Below are 23155 nucleotides of genomic sequence, written 5' to 3'. Positions count from 1 at the left end.
ATAATTTAAATGAGCATGCTCTTCAAACTATTTTGTAAAAATACGTTTCGATTTCTTTGTAGGCCTATTCAAAGCAAAACCTTTGAAAGGTGAATGAATAAACATTTCATTTTACGTTATGCTATTATTGATCACTGATCCTAGCCAGTGATTTTGGAATAAAAATGTCATTAGGCTATTGAGTTTTAAAACGTATTTGTTTTGAAAAAAACTGGAATAATTATTTATTATTATTATTATATTATTATTATTATTATTATTATTATTATTATTATTATTAATATGTTAAATATGACATTGATTAATAACATTCAGATTGGAATATAAATTCCAAGGCAATCCTTGTGTTATTTTTCTTGAACAGTTTTAGGTTATGTCCGGTTGTAAAATGAGGTTAGTTTTTTACGCATAATTCTGATATAATTTTATCCCAAAATGAACTTGCAAACTATAATTATGAATTTAGATGGACTAATCCAAATAATTTAGGTATTCCATAACATCTATTTGACTTTTCATCTTCTCCAAAACAATAACTGAATTGTGTTTGCTCAGTTAAGTCTAGAACTTGAATTTAAACCCTACCCCAGTCGAGGGTTTAAAATCTCGCTGTTTTAAGTCCTGGACTTAACGATTTTTGATACATCCTTGACTTATAAGCCCTTCACTCAGAAAGCGAAATTATGAACTCCAGGGTCTAACGTGATCTCTTAACTCCAGAGTCTACTCTAAACTCCTCGACTACGTTAGCGCTCTGACTCGGAAAGCCAATTTTCTGACTCCACAGTTTAAAGCCAGTTAAAGTCTAGTACTTGGCTAAATCCCGAGCTCGGAAACCGGCCCTTCACTATTATTCAAGTTGATTTGACAACTATTATTCTGTCCCACTGAATTAGCCAACTCCACTTGCATAGACACTTGACTTTGTATCATTTCATATATTGTTCATTTAATCAGGCTGCTGCGAAACTAGGCAGTGGCTTTGGCTCAGAACTAATGAAACGTTGGAAGGTTTCGGTGTAAACGTTGGTTGGTTTGCTTTGTGTCGGCTGAGTTTGGCCGAATGGCGAACTGCTGCAATGACAGATGGCTGTTGAAGTTGGTCGGAATTAATAAATTGGACCTGTCCGTGTTCCAGCAGGTAGCCTTCTGCACTCGAGGTGTCCGTCCCACTTACGGCCATTTTATTCCTTCCATAAATCAAGCGTCGAAATTGCGCCCACCCTTCCTCGCCCCTCGCCGGGCGCATTTAGCCCTGGCCATTGTTTGCCGCTATAAATTTCAGTTGAGTGCAAGTTCTGTTTCTTTGTAATTGCGATCTCTCAGAAACCTGCCACTCTCAACGTAATTCATGAAGGTCGTTCGTCATATTTCAGAAGTCGACAATTGAAGGGGTCGATTAAGTAATTAAGAGGGATTTTATTGTTTGAAGTACTGCAACTCGGAGTTGGAACTATTTGATTGAGGGAAAATAATTTATCTTTGAGATAAACTGTGGAAAGCACGGCAAAATATTCTAGACATCAACATATTCTAGTGCTTTATGTATACATACATAGCTTTATTCTAGTAGAACATGTGCTATACCGTACTAACAAATCATATTATTCAGTCAATCCAAAAGTTGTATTAAACTTTGTGATCTTGTGATCTTTCATGCTACATTTACAATGTTGTTATCTTTGAAAAAAGTAATTAAATAGGTACAGGATTAATCAGTTTGAAGATATTTTATTGTCTTAACTGCAAAATAGAGTTTTCCAATGAAATGGATGAATGATAATAAAACTTGTAGTTTAATAATTACATTTATAGGATGATCAGTTTTAATCGATTTTTCATGTAGAAATCGATGTTAACTAATGTTAAATAAAGCACCTTCATTACTCATTACCTGTGTACAAAAATGCATTACATTAAATGCCGCATATTTATGTGATTCAGTACGATGCTTTTCCGCAAGTCTCAAACAACCCCTATTTTAAAATAGGGGGCAATAGCAGGGATGTATTGTACAGAAGAAAAGCAACTGTCACAGCTACTCATCAGAGCTCCCTGGGTCAGGTTCAGTCGACTATAATGACGTTTATTTTTTATAATGATGTTTATAATGGTGTTTACAAGTTTGTGATTCTTCAATGGTTCCAATTTTTTTAAAATAACTCGATAGTATTCGTTTCAAGTGGTAATTGAGTGGAATATTACTTATCAATTTTTTAATTCAAGTCATCTAAATTCAAAATTTATAGTTTTCATGTTTATTTTGGACTAAAATTTTATAAAAATTGTACACGTGGAATTCTAACCTTATCTTGGACTTTGTCACCTATAAATTTGGAAGAAAAATAGCACAAGGACTACCTTATTATTTTATCTTCTATAATGTTATTACATAAGTGTCATTTGCATTGTAAATAAATAAATAAATAAATGATAATGGTGTCGACTATTATAGATGTTTCTACAAGCTAGAGACTTCCCAAGAGTGATTCATTTCATTATTATTGGTCCTATTTCAAAGTTTATTTTTAGAGAAAATGTTCAATGAATACCAGTGAAAAGGAATAAACACTCATTATCATGACCACCTACTCTGATGAAGTAAAAATGGATTTTTAGAGAAAATGTTCACTCAAATCCAGGGTATAGAAATATTTTTTATAATCTCTTAATATCATGACCACCTACTCTGATAAAGTAAAAATGGACTTGAAGAAAAATTAATTAATTCAACTTAATGCCAGTGAAAAGGAATAATTATTATTTTATGACCACCCACTCTAATGAAGTAAAACTGATGGTCATCTATGCCTGTTAGATATGGATTGAAGGGGAATGATGAATGTTGAGGCTTGGCCCCCGGCTACAATAATCGTTTGCGGCTCCTAAATGATGTCTTCGATGCCTGTCTATTACCGAAGATCAATATGAGCAAAGCTGAGGGTCAACTCGTGTTGTCAGCCAGTAATCTAATTTGCCTCCGCAGGGCACAACTTGCCTCGTCAGCCTTTCCTAGGGCATCGGCCAATCCCTATCCCTATCCACACATTCACACTCTATGATGGCTGATGTAACACTTGATCATCATGGCTACCAATTATTTATTCGTAAAATGTTATTGACCTAACTTCGCTCTCTAGGAGAAATAAAGGCAGTCATTCTATTCTATTCCACTCTGATGGTGTTGACCGCTGGAGTGTGTGCTAATTGCTGACATCCTGTTTTAATTGAGTTTCGATTGGAGTCTATAATGACGTAGCATCTTATGAGTGATTTGATGATTTCCCAATATTGTTACTGTATTGTGCTATCCAATAAAGTGACGGTCTATTAGTCCAGTTAATACAGACATGGAAAAGTACACACATCCCACTTGCAAAATATATTGTAGTTATTGATTTTTTAATATGTTGCTTGGTTACTGAAAAGAAGCCAGAATTAATTTTTGCATGCAAAATATCCTGGTGTTAAATCCAGGGGTGTCTCGAAAAACTCGTATTATCATCTTCTTTTCCATTTGTCTGCAATTTCTACCAAATCAAAAGCTATTGCACAGAAAAAATCATCTCATATTTTTTTAGATAATACTAAGAAATCAAATACCACTCTTCATCTTCAATCTGAGAACTGAGTTAAACCTTTTCAATCAGTGACTAATTTTAAGGATAAATTGTCTCTTTCATGAATTTTAGTTTTCAATCAACGATTTCTTCCGATTGTAGCCATTCAAAATCAACCCCTGCTGATACCGGTACAGGACTAGCTTTGTTTCATCTCAATTGATTTTTTTCAATGAAAAAGTCTGAGATTGAGTAAGTTTCTTCTGTACATTTCAAACTAAATTTAAATTTGTGAATACCTCGCTGTTTGAAGGAGCTAAGTCTTTCGTCTATCCTAAGAGATCTATCCTAAGAGATCTAACCATATTTCGTCTATCCAGCTTTAAGACAACTCTTCATTTGCTTGAAAGTTTTTTTTTCTAAATACTTCTGGATAGATTCAGTATTGCACTTTCTTTGTCTGTTTGAACATTATAACATACATTATTATTCAAAAATATCCAATCAATTAGGTTCATACGTTTTTGTATTAGTTTAGTATTAGTAGGTATTGGTAGGTAATCCATGATATTGCGTAGCAGTATGATTTAAAGTGTTTGTGAAACTATTCGTCTGAGAGGAATTCAAAGGGCGCCGTTTTTTATGAAGCGCGAAACTCTAGTAATTGCAAAAACAACTTGACACTTGAACTGAAAATATGTATGAATGCGTCGTCAATTATCGATGTCAAGGCATTCAAATATCGCCTTGACAAGTATCATAGACATGCTAGAAAAGACAGGTTCAAATGTCTACCATCAGGTGCATTTATTTGTTTTTTTGATGTTTTGTCATGACGTATGACTAAACTTTTGTTTTGTCGTCGTACATATTTCAAGCTTTGAGTGAGTGAGTGGAGTACTGTGAATATTTTCGCTTGCCAAATTGCAACTGCTGAAGGGGAATGATTGCTGTGTTGTATGGGTGGGGGGTGAAGGGGTAAGAGTGAGAGAGCATGACCTTGTTCTAGAGTTGTGGACGATGTTGTCCTAGGTCGGAGACGCAGCTGCTATTATAAGCTGAAGTGAGAGAGAGTTAGTGAGTTGAAGAGAGAGAGTAAACTTTTTGAGCGAGCGTGCAATAATTATTATTGTGAAATGGAAACATTGCAACGCAATTGCTTCATAGGAGTTTAGAGGTAATAAAAGAACTACCGATGGCCTGATAGCTATGTGATATTTATGTGCTAGCTGTTTTTCCTATTCAAATTGAGGTGGTTTTTATAGCTTTTACGTTACCTGTTACATTCGTGTTATGTTGGGATTGAGTCCATAAAAACTCGTTCATCTATCCCATCGAAATCTGATTTTGGTTTTTACTCCAAATTCTCAATCCCATAAATCATGGCACCTGGACGACCTTTCTTGTTCTACAGACTTTTGTCAGAGAGTATAGAATGTAACTTAAATTATTGTCTAGAGAGTGTAATTATTACAATCTGTACTCTATGGTTCAGAGTTTAGAATGTTCAGTAATATTTATTACATTCTACAATCTCTGGTTGTGTCAAAGTTGTATCCATTTTTATAGAAACTCATTTTCAATATAGAATTAATCGTAATCCAACTATAAATACTTAATACTTCCGAAAACTTGATCCAAGCAAAATAAAATCATTCACTTGGGAATAGGATATTTTTTTTTCAAGAGGCTTTTCAATTTTAGATACACGTAGTGATTTAGATGTGTATGGACTTGAGCGCAACTACACACGTGGCGTGTTCACTCTTTATCAACTGATACTATGCTTATATCTGAATATTACTGTTCCTGTACAAATACAGGTATAATAAGAATAGCATCAGCTGATGATGAGTAAAATGCGCGTGTTCCTTGCGCATATGTCTGTACGCACCTTTAGAATATTGAATATGTCAAACATGCCATCTATCCTTTGAATTCAGAAAATTCTCAGGATATCTTGATTGAAACGACGGAATTTTCAAATTATGAAATGAACTAGTGCTGTAGGTGCAAGGTGAGAGAGGATGGTTTGGATCTGTGTATTTGGCAGTGAAATGAATAGGAGAGACAAATGCCAAATTGTCTGGGGGACCTTGCACTTTCTCTCTCACCCCTTTTTTCTCTCAGGCTTCTTCTTGGTATGTTTTTTCTACACCGCCACCTTAATCGTGGTGTTGTAATGGTGCATTCGAGAACTTGGTTTGCGTTGGTGTTTGATTTTGTTGGCTTGGGGCTGTTTTTGGAGAAAGGAGTAGGTGAGGAGGAGTAAGAGGAGGAGGATTTCGGTAGATGTACTGCACAGGAATGCTCTATGAACGATAAAAAAGTGTGCTCGTGCACTGTGAATTGTGATGCTGCTATTGATGCGGCGATGTTTTGGCACAAGTCACCACTCGAGAGAAGAGCCATCTCACCTATCATCGTTGCACTCACACAAATTCTGTTTGTTGGTGTTTTCTGCTTCCTGAACGTGTGAACAATTTATCAAGCTGGGTGTATTTTAGGAGATGTTTTCTCAAATATGAAAACTTTGGCACCACTTCATATAAAGCTGAACATTTCGCGTCGTAACTCTTATCGTTGTATATATTATTGTAAAAAGTAGTCTTACTTGCTTATGTGCTTACTTGACAAAGTCGTTTAAATTATCGATGCTCCACTCTAGTATAAGAATGCTAGATTTAAAATAAGTTAGAGAAGATTTTTTTTCTTATGAATCACTAGATTTGTTTATCTTGATAACAAATAACAATCAATCCCAGAAACTGAATGACTATATTTCGCTCATCCACCACAGAAACACACGGCAGCACCAGTATTTCCTACAAATTCCACTCCACCGCACAGTTATGTACAACTCCTCTTTTACTGTAGTAGCGTCCCGACTGTGGAACAATCTATCACCTGAGTTGATTTTCTCACCAAGCTTCTATTTGTTTAAATCGAGGCTTCTGTCATCATTGGTAAATGATACCTTAGCATAAGGTCATTATGATTGGCAGGGTTTGGTGCATTCATGCTCTCATTCCATAATTACTTCTTTTCTTTTTTATTAAAAATCTGATCATAATGTTTTGTAATATGACCACCTTCATAGTTTATTTCTTACCTGTTCCATCTACTCTCTATTGTATTGTATTATGAAGTTTAATATTTCGAATACTTTCATGATAAGTTTCATTCCACATGGATGCAAATAACAATTTTTCTTTCCTCCAGTATTGCTAATGTGATCTAGTATAATGTTGATAGCTTAATATATACTATATTATTTTCTTCGATATTTGTAATTGATCAATACTAGTGCAGAACTGTTAAATAATTATTATTTATCTCTTAAGTTTGATTTAATTTTATTGTCAATTCTTGTAAATGTTACCATAGGCAGCCTAGTAACAATTATCAATAAATATCTAAAATATCTAAAAAAAATAGTCAGTGCTGCATCCACTGCTGTAGTTTGTTTCCAGTCGTTTTCATAACGTATTCTCTTGATTCTGTTCGTATAAAATATACTGTTCAATTGAATAATCCTATGACAGAAATTAGAAAATAACAACGTACCACTCATTTCTCCCTTCAAAACTAATTTACTCATTTCGGGGATTCTTGTGTCCCCTTCGATTAAGAAAGGCGCTTCTTCAAGTATTTCGCTGGTTCACTCTAGTGATACAAAATAATATTGAATAAACTTGTTTCCTAACGAAACGCATTGTTCATTCAAGCACTATCAACCTCTTGATGCAGCTTGCATAATAATTGATCACTTTTTCGACTGATTGACCTTGAAACATTACGAAACTTTTCGATTTATCTACTGTCAGTTATGTTCAATCATCACTTCATGTCAATGGTGATGAATCAACTAAAGATTACTCAGTGAAGAGGTGATGAATTTCAGAAACTGTTCTCTCGTGTTTCTCCGCACTTCTCGTTACTATTTATAATTTATTTCATTTGCGATCTCAATTTATTATGCAATCAGTCATTCTATCAGGTTTAAATGATTTTTTTGAATTAAGGTCTTAATTTACTATCAATGCGATCTCAATTTATTATGCAATTTAGTCATTCTATCAGGTTCAGATGAATGTTTTTAATTAAGCTAAATTCTGGTCTCTTTCAAGAGGTACTACTGATTTTAATAGTCAATATTGGGCTTAGGCAACCCAATACTGAGCTTAGGCAATATACTTTTCAATGCATCCTGCAATATAGTATCCTAATACAATGTAAAATGTTAAACACTAACCAGTGAGTATAAAATGTAAAATATTGAATGTAATGTAATTACATTCTATACTCACTGGTACTAAATAAATAATTTAAGTTCCTCTCTCATGATAATTTATTGTACTCAATATTCAATGATGAGTAATTTTTACGAGTGGTTGCTGTGAATATCTTATTTATCTTATCATCCATCTTAATCTCTTATACGGAGATTATCTTGTAAGAGAATAAAATTGGCCAATGATTATTTGGAAGAGAAACGATTTCCATCGTTTTTCCAAGTGATGTATTTGCCTGAACGCTGTGTTACGTTGGTTTTGATTTCGACAGTAATTCAATTTTGGTAATGGAAAATAGGGAATCGGTGGGTGGGGCCAATGCTTGTGGTGGCTAGTGTGATGGAGGTGAAGAGAGGGGACCATGGCCTCGACCCTGGCAACTCAAAAGTGAATCGATACTCCCCCTCTCACTCCTACAATGTCCCTCTCTCCCTCTCGCGCACTGCATTATCACTTATCTCTCACTCTATACGTTGATTATTTTGAATGCATACATTCTCATTTGTTTATTTTTAGAATCGGTCAATTTGGTCCATTAGTTGTAGCTCCAGTACATTAATGTCTAATGTGGTTTATTTTGGGTTACATGTTTGTGTTCATGTATATGTTAATCGCCTGCTTGTTTTCACATCAGAAAACAATACAGGGAGAATGATTCATTTATTCACTTCAAAACCACGGCACAAAATTGGCCGAAATAGATGATTGGAATATGGTTTATGTAGAGTACTGTAGAATCAATATCAATGTGAATCATAATATTAATGATAAAAATGATAATAATATGAATTGACTTAGCTTCGTGCAGAATATCTTCAATGCCAATTAGTTTTAATACCTTTTAATTAGATTTCTAAAAACAAAACGCAGTTGTATTTTTATATTGTGAAATCAATTAAACTGACAAAGAAATTGAGTTAATCAAAAACCGGGCCTAAGATTCTTGTTTTTCCATTAATCGAACAAGTGATAAAACTGCTCACCATAGTGTGTTATTGATTAGTGTAAAATAAATGATTTTAATTCAAAATTTTATTTAATAACTTGGTTTGTACAACGACGAGAGGATTGATGCAGAATAAATTATGCCTTGAAACCGTTATAATAGATTTAATGTGTTATTTCTCAAATAACTTGGTCCATTAATTTCAACTTATCTCCAGCAATCAAATTGTTATCACTCAAAATTCTTGAAAAATTCATATTTCTCGATGGTATTTTAATTTTTCATTTTCAATATAATTCCATAAAGAAAGAATTGACAAACTATGATATCTCCATTTTTTGAATTGTTTATTGTCTTTCGAGTAACCAAATAATGAAAATTCTCTCTACATTTTACGTATTATTTTTCGAGATGCTTTCAAATTTTCTCCAAGTTTGCTATCCATATTGTGAGTTAGCGGAATGATTTTAGTAGATAGTGAAGCCTGGCTTTGGCTGATGGCTTTCGTGACGAAAGATGGGTCTGGAGCGCAGCCAAACAATGCGCGCCTGTTTGAATTATAATTTCGGCTCAGATTATAATATAAATATTGTAAAAGAAATAGGGCGACTGCTAACGCTCGCCGATCCGCTCTTTTCTCACGCATTCGCCGCCAGTATTTTATTTGAAAGTTAAGGCCTACTAACATGACTTTATAGCAGTCAAAAAAATTTATTCCAATACCACTTTACTAAATCACATGATGGTGTTGTGGTGAAATTGTTTCTTTATTTATATTGTGTTGTTTACATGACGTGGTATAGTGTAAAACTATATGATTCTGTATATTTGGTATCTGGAAAGTTTTTTAGCTGGATATTTTATCTCTAGTTACCAACAAATGGCTTGAGACAATGACGTAAATTTTCAACCCCTTTGGAAATCAGGAGCAACGTTCATGTAAATCATCAATCAATTACTACTGTTTGAAGATTTTTGTGTAAAATCTTGTATAGTGGTTACCAACATTTTTATCATCATCATAATCGTCATAATTGATTTGATTTGATTTGAATTAGCCTACCATTAAATCTTGAATTAGTCTGCATGGTTTCAATTTGAGAGTCTTATTTTGAGAACTCCAGAGATAGAAACCCTATTGGAAAGCATTGTACTAGTACTGAAAGTTTTCTAACCAAACTTATTCCAATCAACAAACTATTCACTGAACTATCGATTCTTAAACCCACTTGACACACAAAGACAGTCGACTGCAATCTGAAATCCCTCTTTGAATAACTTCATCGTTCAGTTGTTGGGAGTTGGAAGTTGGATAGTACGTAAACTATGTCATTGAAATGGAAATAGTTGAGGGGATATCTTTTAAAACTTTTCAATTTACTTTTTTGTAGCCTGTCAGTGGCATTAATACGCGAGAGTTCCTCTTCAATAGAAAGCCTCCACTCCTGTCTCGATGTCATTATCTTAATTCATAAACTTTTATAGATTCTATAATTTGAGTATGATTTGAAAATGATTCTCACATTTCAATTTCTCAAATACAGTAATAGTTTGTCAGTTACACACCCATGAAACTAGATTTTAATGAAATTTAGGACTTCAATTTCAAGGTCAAGTCAAGACTTGACTAGACTTGACAAGACTATTTCATTTCAAGTGACGTCAGCACAGGTAGGGCTACTACACCAATCAAAAAACTAGCTGATATAGATCAGCTGAAATCAACGAATTTTCATTGGTGTAGGAGCCCTACCTGTGCTGACGTCACACGAATGTACTATGTCCTTGTTTACGGAGGTAGTGGTTCCACACACTGAGATTTTCGGACATCTGATTTCCTGCCGTCCTTCTAAATTCTATTAGATTAAACATAACTTTGCGAACAGATGATGTGTTCCGGTGTTGGCCAAGTTCAATTCAATCTGGTAGATTTCATTCTGACAGAAAATTCGAACATTCAAAAATTGATATGTGTGTGTAACTGACTTGACTTCGATATTGAAGGCCTAAATTTCATTGAGATCTAGTTTCATGGCTGGTTTAGTCCATTGTTTGACAAATTGAACTAATATCGATAGAATGTAATTCTGATATTGTTAATCAAAATGGTAATTTCCCATGGAAATATTCTCCTAAATTGTTGATAAACACGGTGTCAATCACTGGACAGAAATGAAGACATCTGCTTGATAGACGAACCGTTTGTCCCCAGAGGGTAAATTGTAAATTCACTTGGAGAGAAACACTTGAGTTGTGCATCCCCTGAGGGTGACAAGCAGCAATCTGGGGGAAGGAAGACACAGTCTGTGTCCGAAACAGAGCACCACAGCACCACAGATCCACCACATGACGGTGTCCATGCAGATGGTGACTGCTGCTTCAACCACCCAACAGCTACCATTATTCATAGACACCTGCATCGATTGCCACTAGACCGTATGCTGATAGGAACCACTCTGCGGGCTGTATTTATTTGAATTACCCTGCTCAGCTCTCAGTATATCATTTTCTTTCATTTTTTATATTGATTACACTATTTCAGCTGAAAACCTTGATCACACTATTTCAGCTATTGGTTTATTTGTTTAGCTGTAGCCGTTTTTTTCCAGTGTAGCTATTCGAACCAAGAGTTTTTTCCATTTCATAAGGACCTTTTTACACCTTCTATTCCACCTGAATTCAATTCAGGGATGTACAGTGATTAAAAAAATTGTACTTTTTAAGAACGGAGATTAAATTGCACCATCGATTTCACCTGAATTCAATTCAGGGGTGTACGGAGATTGAAAAAATTGTACTTTATTAAGAACGGAGATTAAATTACACCTTCGATTTCACCTGAATTCAATTCAGGGGTGTACGGAGATTGAAAAAATTGTACTTTATTAAGAACGGAGATTAATTTACACCTTCGATCTCACCTGAATTCAATTCAGGGGTGTACGGAGATTGAAAAAATATGTACTTTATTAAGAACGGCGATTAAGGATTGTATTTACATAAACTTGTTATATTCAGATGTTGAGTCTAGATCTACAGTTAGAATTCTTTATCCTAAGCATTGTTATAGTGAGGTCCACATTATAATGGCAGTGGATAAAGATAGGAGGATAGCGATACCGATTCTCTGCATTAATTAATTATATTTCTTCACTGTCAAAAACGTAACTAGCATCATGTTGGGCCTAGAAAAGGATAGTACCACCGACTTTGTTGAATGATAGACAAGGATAGCAAAACCAAAGTTGATCAAATACTGTCATTATAACGTGGACCTCATTATAGTGAGTAGTGTTTGTGTAGTCGCAAACTGGTTAACTATTTACCGTATAACACGAAATTGCTCTTTACAATGGAGTCGGATTTATATGTTGTTTTCGTTTTGATATTGATTGCGTGATAGTAAGGTGAGCTGGGCTTTTCAGTGGATCTGTTGTTGAACTGTATATATAAACCCACATCGATTTCCACTGGATTGTATTTTAATTGTTGGGTTGTAAGGTACCGTAATTTGAACGGTACCAAACATGGTGAATAAGGGTTGTAATTACAAAAATACTCTCTTCACAATAGACAGCACATAGGTTTTTTATGTCTATATTGATTGAGCTGTATTAAGGTTATAGTTGGCCTGTTTTGCAGGAGCGACACGGCAACAAGTGAAACTTTGCTGTGGGAAAGCGAGTTTTGAGTGCTAGTTGCGTTGCCCTGCACTGCTAGTCAATGTGTGAACGACCTAGTTTTCGTGTGTGCTGTGCCCGTCGTCATCCATCTATCGATCGACCAACCCTCATGCTAGGATCTCCTTTTTTACACTACCCTCATCTTTTACTATCGCCGCCTTTCTTTACCGCCAACATCATAAACATCTATCTTTATTTTTGCTGTTGATAGACACTTGTCGTTGATGAGCTGCTTTGGAAAGTGGAGTGTGGAGCTGTGGATGCTGCAGGCTGCCATCAATAATTCAGGGTGCAAGGTTTTTGGAGCTTGTTGTGAAGTTGAGGTGGCTGATTACGGCCTGTTCTGTTAGGCTCCTCGTATACTTGAATTATTCAAGCTCACTGTTCATGCCTTCATGTAGCGTCTTCCTGGGCAAGTGTTTTTCGTCTAAATCATATATGAATCAGATAGAAGAACGATTTTTCAATCTCCACAATTTTCTGATATAGGCCTACTTATTGAATATCTCAATACTTTATTCAGAATACATTATGTTGAAAATGTACAGTAGTTACATGATAAATCTCAATATAGTAGGAATTCGCTGAGGTGATTTCCTTGTCAGTATCACAAATTTTGCATTTTTCATTTTTAAATTCCATGTAAAATTATTCAAGTGATACTTTAATAATATTATTTTTAAATATAGTGGATTTTCTGTTTTGTATTACTCAACCATGATCCATGAATGACTGAATCCATACAGGAATATTGAATATAAATATAAAGAAAAATAAAAATCTCAGTACCCTTTTTGAAATATTTATATTTATATTTATTTTACAAGTAGCCCTATACAGAAAAGAGGAATATTGAATCTGTGTTATTCCAGAAATGAATGATTATTCCTATTGCAGGACAATGACACTGATTACTACCATATATATACCGTTAATTTACATTATATTAATACATTACATTATTTGTCTGGGATACTATCTATCCCGTCATATTTTAGAACAAACAATTTACTTCATTTAATAATGCCATTTAGGTGACTCACTTATACATTACTTTTATGTAGGTTATTCATCACGATTTTGTTCAGATCTGTACTGTTGATTTATTGTTCAATTTATGATATAACCTCTGAGTAGAAACATGAACTTGTGTCTTGAAATGTCTACACTTCACATTTATTTTTATGTGAACTGTTTGAAATTTCTAGAAAATCCGCTAGAGTTGATCTCACCTTCTATACCATGAGTGTTTTTATGATACCTTCCCGATGATTCGTAGATATATAGGAAGTCAATTTCCAACAACACATTTCGTTACTGGCAATGGTGGCGTCATCAAGTCTGAATGCCTCTCATATTATTTGTATAGACGGATTTCCTTATCTAGACGTGACACGCGCCTTGAGTGTATGAAATTGTCATTGGCACCTCTATATATCTATCGATCTGTGCCGTCACTCTGTCTATTGGTTTTACGGCGACCTTTAAGTAAAAAAAAAACCACCTGCTTTGAGACGATCAATAGATAGACCTTTCATGCTCTCCCACACTTTTACATTCACTCTCTCTCACACACACACACGTACACTCCCTCATTGCTTTCCCTTGACTGTTTACCACCTACCTTGACTGCCTCACCTCTTCATTAGGCCTAACACACATAGCCGATTACGATTATGATTATTAGGCTACAGCTACACCCTTATCGTCGCCGTGGCACGCAATGATAAGCGCCTTGTGTTGTTCTCTCTTATCGTTGTGAACTTAGCCCCATCTACTTTGTCTCTGCAACAAGACTTTGTGTTTTTACAATACCCGTATAAGGTTTGAGCGTGCGGGCAGGGGCTGTACTTGCTTGAACCTCGCTCTTGAAAACCCCCATTGTTGAAAATGACAGAATTGTCGACATTTGATCGTTGCTCACCTTGATGATCGAGATTGATAAAAGTGATGTTACATGCTCAAAATCACCTAAAAAATGATGTTCCATGTTCAAAATCACCTAAAAAATGATGTTCCATTTTCAAAATCACCTAAAATCTGTCTGTATTTTTATGCTCATTATTTGCTCTTAGTCATAGCTCTGTTTCATAGATATATGTTTCATAGACATCTGTTTCATATATTAATGAAGAATATCTCTATTTACATGTTTAATGCTAGATAATAATATGTCTGTTATTGTGATATATGATGCTACCACAGAGATATGATACTCTTTAAATACGCTAAAGTAAAATAATTATTGCTTGAAAGATATTTACAATATTTACAAAAACTTATTTTTCCTCTATTATATTTCTCATTTATTAGTACCTAGTATTAGTTCTAATTAAACTAATTCGATTCCTTTTCTTTCCAGGTAAGACTTGAAGCTGTTTAGACTGGATCATTGAAGGTTTGGTTCACAATCACAAGTATGTTAATTTCAATAACTTGATATCTTGGATAAATCACGGCGTTATAATTGAAACTTAGTCTCAGTTAAGGTTAAAGAATCTGAGGATTGACATTGAATATATCGTTCATTCCCAGTTTTATCAAAAATCTAATGAAAAATGTCGTTATTGAACCCATGCGGATGGTTAATATCTTCTATACTAATCTACAAAGCTCGTACCCTACTTTAATGATTGCCTGTATAAATTAACATTAATTATTATTCCTTCAACTCCAGTTGGTTGCATAATTGTTTTTCAAAGCTGGAAATTTATAGTGTCTCTTGTATCTTGTGTGTTTCTTCATCTCTAGTTAGTTGTATAAGTGTTTATTTTTCCAAGTTACAAATTTATCGTGTTTCTTGGTGACATTGGGCTGTCATTCGTTGGGAAATGATTGTATAGAAAATACAGTATGATACAAATTATTCTACGGTATTAGCAAGTCAAAATTCGTTGTTGCATTCAGAATAAAAATCCATTTGACATTGAAATTTAACAGTCATTGACTCACTGCTTGAAAACATTCATTGGCCAATCGTTATGATAGAAAATAAGCTTAACATATCAACAATAGTTATTTGAATAGAAAAAATTAGCCTAACATATCAATAATAGTAATTTGAATATTATTTTGTTTTCCGAAAAATGTAGTGTATTTCGTTTGAATATCTTGTATCCTGTCGCTTTTAGCAAATCAGAGGTTACCTTCAGCATATGGGTAGCTCATTAGTTTCAGTCCACCATGAAAATAAAAGGCTCAGCACAGGTGGGCAGAGATATAGCCTAGCATTCTATTGTAGTTGGGACATTGTAGATGTAGATGGTAGCGTGTTTGGCCGCCTACTTAGTAACATGCATGACGGACGCGTGCTTTGAGCTTGATTTGCACTCTGCGCATGCGCAAATACTGTCGCTGTGATTTATTGTGCTGCTAGTAATTGAGGAAACGAATACAGCGAACTCATTACTGGATTGGACATAGTTTATTGTTATAATAGTGTCAATTATGTGTCGCTTTGAATAGTTTCGCCCGGACCATATTATACGATTATGCGAGCTACTGTGCGTTCGTGTGTGTGTGTATGTGGATGGGCGTTATCCATAATGGATGGCGCGACGCAAATGCGCGCGAATTTATGGACGCCTGATTTAATACGGCTTGATCCACTTCCTGTCATTACTATTAATATTATTCGGCTGGCACAGCAGAACAATGCACGGATCCGTTGGATGTTAAATGCCCCATCATTATATGGTGATGATGATCCTCCAGCGGCAGCAATCATAGTGACAGACTTATGACGATGCCCTTTGCTGCAGTGCCCCGACAACGCCCTTCTAATACAACCACTGAAATCCACCATTCACAGCCACCCTTAATCACTCATTTTCCTGTCCATTTTTTCATCAACCCACACAATAGAATTGTATTGCAGAGTTTAATGAAGAGATAATGCCAATTCTGCTTCTGTTGTTGTTGTCGGTGCATTACACACCCATATTTCATTTGACTTGAAGGTAGCCTATTGTCGGTACCTGCTGTAACTGAAATGGAACTAACTGTTTCTCAGGTGATTTATGGATACCATACTCATAACTCTCAGGTGATTTTGAAAACCATAATGTCCTTTGTATTCTGATTTATATTATCCCTTATATCGTGTTTTATATAATCATTTTATATAGTCCTTTATGTAATTCTCCTCCATGTAAAGCTATTATTGTAAACTATCATTCAATTAATATTCTGTATCCTACTGTCATTAGCCTATTTTTTCGATTAATTTTTGATATGGAATGTATATGCTATGAAATCTTCTCACCTGGGAACCCATTTTTTAAATAGGAGAAACACAAAAATGCAATCGATCTTCTACAAATCCAACACTCAGTTAACGAATCGAGTGAATTTCAAGAGCAAGTTGTAACAAACTGAAGTAGATTGAAAGCCGTTGTCGTTTCGTAATGAAGTTGTCGAGCATTTCTTTTCGTTTGTTTCACCTTGGCTGTACTCTCCTCTCTCTTTCGCTCCAACTGCCCCAACCAGAATCCGTCCCTTTTCCTTGTATTATGGCTGTGACTAGCAGGACGGCTTCTGTTTCCTTCGAGTCTTTCGCAATTACGTTAATTAGCGAATTTTATACTCGTAGGAAACAGCAGCGGCAGGCTATTGATTGAAGGAACAGCAGCCAGCGATACCCACTGTGAAAAAACTCAGCGCCAAATAGCAATGAATCAAGCGCGGAATTATTTGTTGCTATTGCAAAAGCTGCTCACAGATAACGAGGTCAGCGACTTTCCGCGCCAGTTTATCGACGTTTAGAGTGAGAGGGTGAGTGAATAGATGTGTATGTGTGGAGGAGAAGTGAGAGCACTATGTTTATCTTTCAACGTAAAATTGGAATGAGGTTAAGTAAATAATATTCACGCTCTTTCCATCATTTGGCGCTAAAACAGTTTCTGTTTAATGCTAAAATCGCTGTGTGATTTGCTAATTTTCATTTAGTAAATGATTTCTTTTACTTGATGAATCATTGTAACTATTTGTGTTATGGAAGCAATTTTTGGGTGAAATCCTGTTGGCTCCCATGTTTTCATAAATGGATAAAAAGTTGAGTATTTTTTTAAACTTACATGTAAGTTATCTCCAATGACAGTGATAGGTTATAGTAGTTGAAAGGCATTCTTCGTGCTATCATAGTTTTATTATAGAGATCAACAGAATACTATAATTAATGTAATATGAAGGGCCGAATTTAGCAATTAGGTACCCCCAAGGCCCAATATTTTTTCTTCCCCGACTCTGATTAGAGTTATCTCCTAATCCTAAAACATAGTTTCAAAATCGATAGCTGGTATATTATATTGCTAACGGTGTTAGCAACAATGGGTTTTAATGCTCCTAGCTTTATTAGCAACACTGGTTGCTACTACTGTAATGCAATAAACTATTCATTACAAACAAAAATAATGTATAATTAATAAATTGATATTGAATTTTAATAAAAAATCCATTAACAACAATAGTTGTGATTGATGATTGATGGGTGTTAAAACCTGAAATTCAATTATGGTTTTATGAATTTAATTTGAAATATCACAATTCAAATTCATAATGATCGAAGTAATTGTTTTTGGTTGTTTACTTCGAGAGTTTTAGAGCAATGTAATCTAGCGGAGAAAGGCAGAACTAACGAGATACCAGAAAATATGGGACTGGATATACTAATATAAGCCACGCCCAAACTCAACGAGCAGTTTGATTGGTCGATGACGTTCTCAACCTGCTCGCTTTCTATTGGTAGTGAGCTGTGGAGGTGAAATGGCGTCTCATCAACACATCGATTATTAGGCAGTTTCCAAAGCATGGATTCAGCCACTTCATTTTCATATTATTTCCCTGAAAACTGAGAAGTGAATTAATAGAGTTTGTAATATTACATTTTCTTGATTAAAATCGAATCTTCAATTCGATATTCAAAATATTAATAAAACTTGATAGCAAATATCGGTGTAATCGATATGCGGACTTAACTTTTCACCGGAAATTTATCAGCTACTCAAATGTTGAACAACTCATTTTGACAAAGTTCTATTTCTGAATTAACAGATAATATTCTAATTAACATAAAGGTTAAATAAATTTAAAAATAAAGTTTTATTGAAAACAATAGATATAATTAATAGATATAAACATAATTTTCTTGTTTCTAGAATGATGTTGCTATTGCACAGTAACATCATATTGAATTAAGACTTTTGATTCAATTAATGATTTCTTAGTTTTTCTATAAAATTCAACCTATTGAATGACAGTCTTTTATTCTACTACTGGTTTTTCAATAAATGTTTCAACAATATTACAATCAGATCAACTTCCAGATCTAATTTTAATGGCAGGTTCATTTCAATATTACACAAGAAATTATTTTCTGTGAAGTTTTCAATTCAAAATGCTCAATTTATCAAGTATCAAATTTATCTTTGTTTGCAATAGTATTTATTTATTCATCGACTACAATGTAATATTATTACTGTACTTACAATACATGTATTTCCAGCAGTGTCTGGACAACTTTAATGGATAATGCGTTAGCACAATACAGTATATATTATTTCTCTTTTTCTCTTGATATTATTATACTCGTCTGATACATTTTTGTTGAAAATAATTCTCCTTTTCCAGTTTGTGAAGACGATTGTTTCGCAAGCCTACTTGATGCCTCTTCCGGTGACGCTGAGTCCAGTCTATTGGGCTCACGAAACAGCTCTCAGATTGTATCCACTCCCAGATCTTATTGTAATGGCGGATTCATTCCAACCCTACACTGCAAAAAATACTGGTTGCATTGTAACTAATCCGGTAAGTTAATTTACTCGTACCTAAAATTTAACTAGTAACTCTTCAAGTTAGTTTTTATGATTATTTATTTCTATATTGCTCAATATTATTATTTTTTAGAAGAGAGGATTGAAAAAATAAAGAATTAAATTTATAATATATTTTTTAAAATGAAAAACAACCTAAAAAAGAAATCTTACAAACAAAAAATGAATAATAATAAACAAAGCAAGAAAGACAAATGATAAGAAAATTCCTTTTCAGTGGAATTTTAAAAGTTATACACCAGACGAAATATAAATACTCCAAAACCTTCTAAAGAGTTTGACTGGAGGAGTCAAGTTTAACATTATATTTTTATAAGAAAAAACATAGAAATAGTACATTGATATAATCAATCAGTGATCTCAAAATAATTATTTTTAATTCAAATCATATCAAAAGAAAAATACTTTGAAATCTTGTAGAAAACAATTTATTAGTACATTGATGATAATAATAATATCGAGTGATCTGACTCTGGTCTGGTGTCAGATTTTTCAGGTGGCAACTGATGAATTTCAGGGCCTCTGATTTGAGCTAAAGACTGTTTTTTAGGCAGCCGGGACTGACGGCTTGAAGTGTCCATCCGAAACACCAAATACACTTTTTTCACTATATTATCTTCATTCTTTCGATAATGTTGCTTTTATTAAATGGTTTATTTCTTTACTGCTCAATACATTTTCTAGAAGAGAAACTGATTGCAAAAGTTATGATTCCATTATTTTTTGCAGAGCTCTTTTTCAAATGGAAACTACGCTTTCAAAGTCTACATTCCCTCGTCTCGTGAAGTGGAGGACAGCCAAATACCCGAAGAAACATGAATAGACTATAAAAATTGAGTTACTGTAATATAGTCACTACATTGTTTGTAATAAATCGTTCCAATTTGTTATATTGTTTATATATTTTATTAAGTTTTCCATTAGGGATGGGTATCGATACATCGATGTTTAAAAACATCGATGTTTACTGTTCGATGTTTTTCACTTATCGATGGTTTTACCTAGACATCGGTCATCCGATGTTTTTCCCAAGTAAAAAGTAAAAACAATTCTAATTTTTGAATTTGATACAAGTTTTTTTTTTATTTTTTTGTTTGAAGAGGATTATGTTGAGAGCAATAAGCAATACGGTAGTAACAGAATTACAATAATTATCTCTATCATATTTAGTGTAATATTCTGTTTAGTGTTTTTTGTGAATATAGATCACACTTGTGAAAGATCTCGCATAAGTTTTGATTTCCTGCAGATTGCTATTTTTATTTTTCAATCAGGCTCTCTGTATTTTTATGTGAGACTGTTGGATACTCTTGAAGATCTACATTACTTCTGTGGCCCGTGTCAAGGTTAGATAGTTAGTTATTTAGAATTGAATAAGAGGTCGGATTCTTCGTTTCTTAGGAAGAAAGAGTTTTTTCTTACTAAAATTATTTCCTCAACATGTGTTTAACACTAATTAATCTAGCTCTGGAAAAGAGGTCCTCGTATTATAAGGAGTGCAGATATCCATATGAAAAACTTAATCCATTTTCATTTCCTAAATAATCTATCAGGTATTGAATGAATACGATATGAGTATCAATGATTGCTAAAATTAGCTTAGGGTGAAATTTCAAGACCGAACCCTCAAGGATATCTCGAGAGGTTTCAGACTAAACCATGAAGATGACAAATCTTGTGAACTAGAGTTGATGTATCTTTCTAGTCACAACCTGACTTCAATTATTCGAAAGACTGTTACTTGAATACCACATGTCCAAAATTGCCGTGATTCCAGTTAGTAACTGTTGAAATATTGGAACAATAGCTCCAGATAAAATTGTAGTCACTTTAGAAGCTCTTTTAGTGCTCTACAATCTGAGATCAGGTATAGCGATCTATCTCATATTCCAGGTACACCTGACAACAATGCTCCTTGTATTGTGAAAAACACCTAATTTTCAGCTTCAAGCATCATCACCAACTACATTGTCCTTACATTGATATTTCGCACAACGACATAAGTTCTTGAGATTATGTTCTATGAGAATCACCCGTAATAATCACCCACTTCATTTCAGTATTTCCTAGTGGAGAGGCGCGCTTAAGGACACCTCAAGGATCAAAATTTCAAACACATAACTTTTGACACAATGCTCAGATTTCATCGTACTACACTTCATCCTTCTCGGTTCGTCAAGGCGGTACAAAATAATAAGTCAAATTCGGTCGAAAATGGAAAATTTATTGTTGAGTGTACTTAAGCCCATATTCCAATACACAGAAAATGACCAATTTCTATATTCAAAGTTGCATGTCTTGTGAAATACTTCTGATAAAATTTCCAAATCTAGTGAGAATGTGAAAATTGTCCCCCTCTACCCACTCCAATAAATAATACTTTCGATTCCAAAACAATTTGGAAGTTAAGATTTTAAAAATGGCGATTTCAGTTTTTACATTTTTTTCGTAATTTTACTGTTGATCAAGAGTTTCTAAAACGAGTCTGATACATCATAGAAACTTACGATTGATTACAAATTGTAGATAAATTCATCCTCTACGAGCTCAGTTGCCTAAAATCCATCTTGAATCACTTTTCGCTATCATAGAACTGCCAAAACCGTTAATATGAGAAAAACATCTACAATTTCCGGATTTTTTTCAATAATCAAATATTACTTTACGAACATATTTTTTCATGAATTGTTCACAGCAGATGAAATAGAAAATTCTATTGTACATTTCAAGATCATGTAATAATTTTTATAATAAGGGGTTACCGAGATACATAGCTTTGAATATAGAAATTGGTCATTTCTTATGTATTGAATATGAATAAGTACCTACACTCAACAATAAATTTTCTATTTTTTGACCGAATTTGACTGTTGATGAATGATTTTGAACCGCCTTGGCGAGCCGAGAAGAATGAAGTGTAGTACGATGAAATCTGAGCATTGTGTCAAAAGTAAATTATAAGTGTTTGAAATTTTGATCCTTGAGGTGTCCTTAGGCGTGCCTCTACTAGGAAATACTGAAATTAAGTGCATCTAACGGGTGATTCTTACCCATGAACTTATGTCATTGTTCGAAATATCAATGTAAGGACAAAGTAGATGGTGATGATGGTTGAAGCTGAAAATTAGGTGTTTTCTACAATACAAGGAGCATTGTTGTCAGGTGTACCTGGAAATCTATATGACATAGAGCGCTCTACCTGATCTCAGATTGTATAGCACAAAAATACGCCTAGAGGGATTTTGAAATATACATCTAAATTGTAACAATCGGAAGATATTGTTGATTAAAAACTAAAATTCATCAAAATTGATTTTTTCTTCAAATTTTACTCATTTTTGAAAAATTATAACAAAGTACTCATTGGAGATAGAGAGTTCCGAGTGATCTCATTTTTTTTCAGAATTATTAATCTGGGAGAGATTTGGCAGAAATAGCTGAAAACTGGAAAATGAGCCGAAAATACGAGGTTTTTGGGCTATCTTGTATCTAGCACAAGGAAATCTTGCATGAATTAGTTGGTTCTGGACTTCTCTTATATAATATATTAAAAAATCAGAACTACAATATAAATTGCAAACACACCCCCTTTTTTATGTCTATATTGACTGGACTAATAGTATCATCCATAAAAACGTAGGACGATAAACGATGTTTAAAAACATCGATGTTCAAAAACATCGATGTTTACTGTTCGATGTTTTTCACTTATCGATGTTAGGATGAAAAAACATCGATGTTTTGTCTTTCGATACCCATCCCTATTTTCCATACATATTTTTCCTCCAAAGCGCATGTACAATAACATGGCACTGGATTACCTAAAACGTCTTCGTAGAGA

The 23155-nt window shown here is 34.1% G+C and overlaps 1 protein-coding gene across 1 annotated transcript; it reads left to right on the top strand.

The window, feature by feature from the left end:
- Positions 1 to 4715: 4715 nt before the first annotated feature.
- LOC120351010 (DNA polymerase epsilon subunit 2-like) lies at positions 4716 to 20204 on the top strand. The gene is made up of 3 exons (XM_039426752.1): positions 4716 to 4737; positions 19112 to 19288; positions 20044 to 20204. The coding sequence occupies exons 2-3, from the start codon at positions 19145 to 19147 to the stop codon at positions 20131 to 20133; spliced, it is 234 nt and encodes a 77-aa protein (XP_039282686.1). The 5' UTR covers positions 4716 to 4737; positions 19112 to 19144; the 3' UTR covers positions 20134 to 20204.
- The last annotated feature ends 2951 nt before the right edge of the window (positions 20205 to 23155 follow it).

Source organism: Nilaparvata lugens, chromosome 4 (genome assembly GCF_014356525.2).
Source record: "Nilaparvata lugens isolate BPH chromosome 4, ASM1435652v1, whole genome shotgun sequence".
In the NCBI taxonomy this organism is placed as follows: domain Eukaryota; kingdom Metazoa; phylum Arthropoda; class Insecta; order Hemiptera; family Delphacidae; genus Nilaparvata; species Nilaparvata lugens.
The sequence above is the reverse complement of the archived record's forward strand: the minus strand, read 5'-3'. Positions and strand labels throughout refer to the sequence as shown.

What these genes read in the sequence shown, in the direction of transcription:
- LOC120351010 (XM_039426752.1), top strand. Translation starts at nt 19,145, where the DNA reads ATGCCTCTTCCGGTGACGCTGAGTCCAGTCTATTGGGCTCACGAAACA. An exon ending in GTTGCATTGTAACTAATCCG is followed by an intron (nt 19,289 to 20,043) that starts GTAAGTTAATTT and finishes TATTTTTTGCAG; the next exon opens with AGCTCTTTTTCAAATGGAAA.